The 6,808-nt window shown below is 51.9% G+C and overlaps 1 protein-coding gene across 1 annotated transcript; it reads left to right on the top strand.

The window, feature by feature from the left end:
- The first annotated feature begins 2,423 nt into the window (after positions 1 to 2,423).
- LOC137352027 (putative nuclease HARBI1) lies at positions 2,424 to 4,308 on the top strand. Its single transcript, XM_068017002.1, has 4 exons — positions 2,424 to 2,460; positions 3,088 to 3,362; positions 3,735 to 3,869; positions 3,964 to 4,308. The coding sequence occupies exons 1-4, from the start codon at positions 2,424 to 2,426 to the stop codon at positions 4,306 to 4,308; spliced, it is 792 nt and encodes a 263-aa protein (XP_067873103.1).
- Positions 4,309 to 6,808: the final 2,500 nt, after the last annotated feature.

The raw sequence follows: 6,808 nt of genomic DNA, 5'->3' as shown, positions 1-6,808 counted from the left end.
GGAAAGGCCTGAAAATCCTGCCCATGATGTCTACCAACTGAGCCATGAAGAAAAGAAAGTTTGTTTTTGCAGCACCAGTTCTGATCAACAATCTGATGATATCATATTGGCAATCACTTTACTGTACTAACACAGAAAATGCTGGAAATTGTCAGCAGGTCTGGCAGCATCAGGAACGGAGGTGGAGGGGAGGGGCCCAGAAATACCAGTACCTGCCCAGAATGTTAGTTTCAGGATGCCATTCCCAGTGCCGGAAATGTTTACCAGAATGGGACAGGGATCCCGCTTTCCTCCCTATTGAGGCCAATTAAATTAGTTAAAAAGCTCATTAACTACTTGTATGAGGAACAGGGGAATGATTAAAGGAACACACTGGTTTCAGGAGCTGTTACTTTCTCAGCAGCTGAAGGTAGAGAGAGCTGAAGGCAGAGTAGGGAGCCAGTCAAGGCTGCCCTAGGGCTTCATCCTGGTCCCATAAAAGTGACAATGGGACAAAGGGGAACTCGGAATTTGGTAAGGAGATGCCCTGGGCACTGCATAGGTGGTGGCATTGAAGGGGGTCGCCAGCTCCTTCTGGCATCATGGGGGCAGCAGAGCAGGGGTTAAGGCTGTCAAGGACAATTGGGCAGCCATTTGTCCAGATGGAAGGCTGCAGCTGCAATGGGGGCTCGACTGTCAGATTTTGGGCCCACTGTCAATGAGGGACAACACCCTCTACAGGAAAAGCACAGCCCTGAGTAGCAGGAGGGCACAGGAGACGAAAGAGGGGCAGGAAGTCAATGGAGGCCATAACCTCAACACAGGATCTCCCGCCGATGATGGAGCAACCTGGAGATGACCGAGACCCAGCGTCGCAGGAGACTGAGACTCTCCAGGCAGATGGTCACAGACAACTGTGACCTCATCGACAAAGACCTCACACCTTGCAGGATTGGTTACCATGCCCTGCTAGTGGCTGTCAAAGTCACTGTGGCCTTGAACTTCTTCACTTCTGGCTCCTTTCAAGGGTCAGCTGAGGACCTTAGTGACATCACGCAAATGGCAGCACTTCACTATATCTCGCAAGTCACTCATGCCCTCTTTGCCAGAGTTGGGCAGTAGATTCATTTCACGACAGATGTGGCCTTGCAGGAATAGAAGGCATTGGGTTTCACTACCATTGCTGGATTCCCCAGGTACATGGCATCATCAATTGGATGCTTTTGGCCAACAAGGCACTCAGTGACTGCCTACTCAGATTCATCTGCAGAAAATGCTCCCATTCTCCCATTGTCCAATTGGTTTGTGACCACAACAAGAGCTTCCTCCATGTGTGCACTCGCTTTCCTGGCAGCTGCCATAACTCTTTCATCCTCCACCAGTCCAGGCTGCCTAAGATCTTCACTCCAACCCCCAAGGTGTGTGGATGGATCTTCAGGGACAAGGAATATCACTTGAAGAGATGGCTATTTACCCCTCTGTGGAAGACCCAGACAGAGGCAAAGAGATGATACAACCAATGCCACATGCTCAGTAGGACAACCAAGGAACAGGTCACCGGGCTTCTGAAGATGCGATTCCAGTGCCTTAACAGGTTGAGTGGTGCCCACCTTCTGCAAAGGTCAGTCATTGTGGTGGGTCTGCTGTGCTTTTCCTAAGTTTGGCCCTTGAGAGGTGTGGACCTAGAGGACAGTGTGGCTGTGGATGGAGACAGCTCATCCAGGGGGGAGCAGAGCAGGAGGTGAGAGAGTAGAAGGAAGAGGAGGCGGCGGGAGATGACACTGAACAGAGTGGTGCCCCTGTTGTCCAACAAGGCGGCCTCCTCCTGCCACCCTCTGAGAACAGGACCTCCCCTTCTCTCCCTCGCAGCCTCCAACGTGAATTCCAGGTGAGCACTGATGAAGCGAGGGGCAACCCTGTCCCAAATGCCAGACCTCCGGCTATCCTGTGACATCTCGCTTCCCTCTGGTGCTGTGGAAAGTTTTGGCACAAACAGCAGATTTCTCCCTTAGGACAACCAGCAGTCTAGGTGTTGGCTGTCATGGGGAGTTGAAATCAGTCTCCCACGTCATCTGATCAGACTCCATTCCTGCCCTCACTGGCTCGAATTGGACAGGAAACCTGACACCATACCAATTAAGGGCTTCCCCACGTGAAAATCTTAACTTTAATCAGTTTCTCACCAGAATTGGGTTTCTGACTTGAAAACAAACCCGGCTCCTGTTTCCTGCCTCTGTGGCAAGCATTTAGCCCAATGTTTCAGGTCTCATCAGAACTGGGAGAAGTTAGAGATGTAATCGGTTTTAAGCAAGTCTTCCACATTGTTTTACCCTATCACAGACCCGCCCTTTTGTTCTTTTGCCCACCTTCACCACTTTCACTTGCAGCAGGATGGAAGCCCGCCATCTTTACGTTGCAACCCAATATTCCGAAGGGAGGTCGGCATGGTGGAAGGACCTCACGCTTGCACACGGCAGGCAGGTAATTAAGCCTGATAAACAGGCAATTAACAGGGCTTTCTGATAGGAACTACACAGCTTCAGAGTCTCACAAGGTATATGGAGGCAGTGAGCTAGCGAGAGATCAGTTCTGGCTCCAGACGGTAGCCATTAAGAATCCTAGCATGGCTTGGTCGGGAGGGTGGAACAGCGCAGGCATTGGCACTGTCTGTCGGGAAAAGGGGAAAAGTTACGGGAACCGTGGGGCACATCAACCGAGTGCCATCTCGGGGCTGGCACTTATGGGGGTAAAACAGTGATGGTAAGATGCCCTGGAGATGGAACAAATCTACATGCCATGGGCCTCGTTCACTCGGGTTTCAATTCCTCCAGTGAGGAGAAGCATCAGAGAGGGAGAGAGCTGCAGCCACAGGCAGGAGGGCAGAAGCAAACAGAGGGGTAGCAGGAGCACCAGCCTCAGGGGGTGGGGGAGGTGCAACGGAGAAGGGCGCAGACGGGTACGCACCTAGCCTCCTGTGCAAAGAAGAGGTTACCTGCCACACAGGTCTATTGCCTGCAGCTCAGCTACCTTCAAATGTCGGAGCAGCAGTGTCGTCGATGATTGCACCTCTCCAGGGAGGCCGTCACTGAGCTGTGTGTCATGATGGAGGACGAGCAGAGCCCAATGAGAAGTTGTGTCCACCCAATGCCTGTGGGCTGAAGATCTCCATGGCACTGAATTTCTACACCTCAGGATCACTCCAGGGATCCACTGGAGATATGTGTGGGATCTCCCAGTCTGCAACTCATTACTACATCAAGATGGTCATCAATGCTATCTTCAAGAGGGCCAGCCAATATGTTAAAGGCCGGCTCGGGTCTGCAAATGAAACCCGACCCAAGCCCAACAGAACCACACCCGAACCTGAGCCCAACCTGGCCCGAGTCCTTCCATTTTTTCCCGCGCCCAACCCGACCCGACCCGACCATCAGTTAACCTACCTTCCATTTTCACTTTGTTGCTGATCTGCACAAGCTTAAAAAAACTGTAACAATACCACCTTTCTAGTCCACAAATTACATTAACATTGGAGCCACTTACCTGAGGTTGTGATAGAGCGTGTCCTACCCGGCCTGACTCAACCCGAGCCCAAATGCCAGACCTGGAAGTGTGACCCGACCCGAACCCGGCACGTCGTCAGGTCCCGTCGGGTTCGGGTCAGGTAGCTGGCCTTTACAATGCGTATGCTTTCGTACTGACCTGGAAAGTCAAACAGAGAGGGCCACCGGATTTGGGTCATTGCTGGATTCCCCCAGGTGCAGGGTGTCATCAACTGCACACATGTTGCCATGAAGGCTCCCACAGACCAGGCAGCAGCCTTCATCAACAGTAAGGGCTTCCACTCACTCAAAATACAACTGATTTGCCACCATCGTAAACAGGTCCTTCAGGTGTGTGCACGGTTCCTGCTGAAGCAGCCGCAACGCCGACATACTAAGGCAGTTCCAGGTGCCAGACCTATTCAGTCCCTCTCACACCTTCAAGGATGAATACTGGGTGATAAGGGCTACCCACGCGAAGACATGGCTACTGATGCATGTGCGGACCCCAAACACTGATGCAGAGGAGAGGTACAACACCTGTCACTGGACAACTCGAGCTAACAAGGAGCTGACCATAGGCTTTCTGAAGATGAGGTTCAGATGCCTAGATCGATCTAGTGCAGCCCTTCAATATGCCCCAGCAGCGGTCTCATGCATCGTTGTGGTGTGCTGTTCTCTGCACAACCTGGCTCTACAGAGGGGAGAGCAATTGAACAGTGAAGATATCATGGAGCGCAATGCCTCCTACGATGATGAGGAGATGGAGGAAGATGATGACCAATGCTGAAAAACCCCAGGGACCACAGGCAAGACGCTATGAGATACATGCGAGGGAAGTACAGGACGTGTGAATACAGGCATCTTTCACATGAAACTTAATGACAGATCCACATAATTCAATAAAACTTCAGAACTCTGCAGCCCTGTTGCCGCCTCCTTCATTGATCTTGCCATTTTCCTGCACCCGGTAGTCATTACACTCTGGTATCAAGAATGCCTTGATTTCATGTGGTGTGGTCCCACCCATCACACCCGTTGATGGAGGCAGGGTTCTCCTGAAGTCCCAGTGGCCCACAAGAAATATAAGGTAACCTCATGCTTTGCCACAACACACTTTTATTGGCAAACAAAAAAATTGTGACTCAAAAAAAACAACCTGTGACTCCTGAGTGCAGCTAGGTGCTCTTCTTAAATCTCTTATGTGTGCTTCTATGTTGTGCTGCCGCTGCGCAGTCAGCTGAGGTGGAGACAGTTTGCTGACCATGCTGCCCAGTGGCTTGGGAGGACCTTCGCCATTGTCCTCTGGCTACCTGAGGCCTGGAGGGCCCTGGCATATTGAGGGCCTCCTGCACAATTGTAGGAGCCCCCTCTGTCATTGTGGCTAAGTGAGGCACTGGGTGTCGTTGACAGAGGGGCAGAGTGGCCGCTGTCCACATTAGAAGTGCCCTGAGAGAAGCCTCCAGATGCATCAGACAGCTGCTTAGCTTCCCTTTCAAGGCACACCTGTACCTCCCTGCTCACCTGAAGAGTCCAAGGATTTACTGGAGAATCCAGGCGCCTAGCGCCCCTCTCGCCCAGCCATTTCTGCACAAAACTCATGGAGTTGCTGTTGGCATGCAGGTCCATGCACATCTCCGGCACCCACTGGGTAGTTTTCTGGATATAGCTCTCCATGAGAGTCATCAATCTCTCAATGGAGGAAGACTAGTGTGCACAGCCCGGGTACATGCTGGCACTCATGGCTTGGATGGGCTCCTCCATCATCCGTGCCATGGTGCACGTAGCCTCTGGGAAGCTCTGCCAGATGTCCCCTCGCCTCACGCTGTATCTCCAGCATCTGCTGACTTGCTGACAACTTCAGAGGCACGTCATCGGTCTGAGGCTCAGCATCGCTGGGCCCTACCACAGTCCTCCGAGTGTTGGTTGTCTCGGCTGTCACAACCTCTGCCAGCTGCTCAGACACGTCTGTGTTGCTCTCACTGGATTGTGATCCCAGATCTACCCACAAACAATACCCACCAATGTGAGTATATTCGCTGGTGGAGGGTACAGGGAATGCTGTGATGGTGCATCCTCTGAGGCTCCCTCCTCCTCCTCAGAGGTGGATGGCTGTCCACAGGTATTAGGAGTTATGTACTGTTGCCTTTGACCTGCGTGAAAAGATTAATTAGAGGGTGATGCGTAGTTCATCACACACTTCAGACTATTCCTAGTGTGGAGCTCCATGTGACCCGTGGTGGACACGAGGGCACGCTGCCTCATGTTCACCAAAGGCACTTTTGTGCCCATCCATGCTCTCCCTTGTCTCCACTCTGGTCTCATCATCAGTGATGGAACAGCCCCAATGCTGTTCAGGTTTTAGCACCTTCTCCTACATGGGGGTCAGGATTGTGAGGAACAGGATGCCCTTTCCATGGCATTGTGGGCTGTCTTCTCCTGCAAGCACAAAGGCGAGCATTGTTAGTTGCCCAACAAAGACATGCACAATGCCTATGCTGGTGGCTGCCTGACTGTTCACGATGGTGCCAATGGAATGACTTCTGCATACAGCCACTCAGAAGCAGCAATGCAGAAGTCAAGTCTGATGGACTGGGGCCATTCACAGAGATGCTGCCATGCCTACAACAGGCAATGCTGCTGCCTGGCCAACTGCCAATGACTGAGCTGTCATTCCTTTTCTCGCAAACTCACCCTCATGCATAGCCACATGTCAGCCCCTGAAGAAAGCAATATATGGTGCACTCACCTTGGCAGATTACATGAGGTCATTCCTCCGCTTGTGGTACTGCAGCCAGATTCCAGAGATGATCCCACAGCTGCTGACCTCTTCTGCAGTCTCCGTCTAGGCTTGATTGGTCTGTTGGGCAGGTCTTCGCCTCACATCCCGGGCAAAGAGGATCTTATCCAAGCAGCCCGGAGGTGAACTTGCAGTGAGGCATTGTTAAACTGTGGGACCACCCAGGATCTTGCCTCTGCCATTCTTTGATAGGCCTTCTTTCACAGGTCTTCCATTCAGGCTTCCTTATGTTTCATTCAATTGAAAAGAGCAGCCGTTTAAAAGGGCAGCCCTTTAAATATGGTGGCAGCACCTCCAGTGGTGTGACCTCACACCACCTTTGACACCTTACTGAGCGCCTCCTCACCATAAAATCACAGAAATTTTAAGGTATGGAAAGAGGCCACTTGGCCCATCGTTTCTGTGCCAGCTGAAAAACGATCCACCTATTCTAATCACACCTTCCAGCATTTGGTCCGTAGCCCTGCAGCTTAAGGCACTTGAGGTGCAT

Source organism: Heterodontus francisci, chromosome 37 (genome assembly GCF_036365525.1).
Source record: "Heterodontus francisci isolate sHetFra1 chromosome 37, sHetFra1.hap1, whole genome shotgun sequence".
Classification (NCBI taxonomy): domain Eukaryota; kingdom Metazoa; phylum Chordata; class Chondrichthyes; order Heterodontiformes; family Heterodontidae; genus Heterodontus; species Heterodontus francisci.
This window is presented reverse-complemented; position numbering and strand designations above follow the sequence as displayed.

What these genes read in the sequence shown, in the direction of transcription:
- LOC137352027 (XM_068017002.1), top strand. Translation starts at nt 2,424, where the DNA reads ATGGTGGAAGGACCTCACGCTTGCACACGGCAGGCAG. An exon ending in CGCTTGCACACGGCAGGCAG is followed by an intron (nt 2,461 to 3,087) that starts GTAATTAAGCCT and finishes GTCATGATGGAG; the next exon opens with GACGAGCAGAGCCCAATGAG. An exon ending in ATCGTAAACAGGTCCTTCAG is followed by an intron (nt 3,870 to 3,963) that starts GTGTGTGCACGG and finishes CACACCTTCAAG; the next exon opens with GATGAATACTGGGTGATAAG.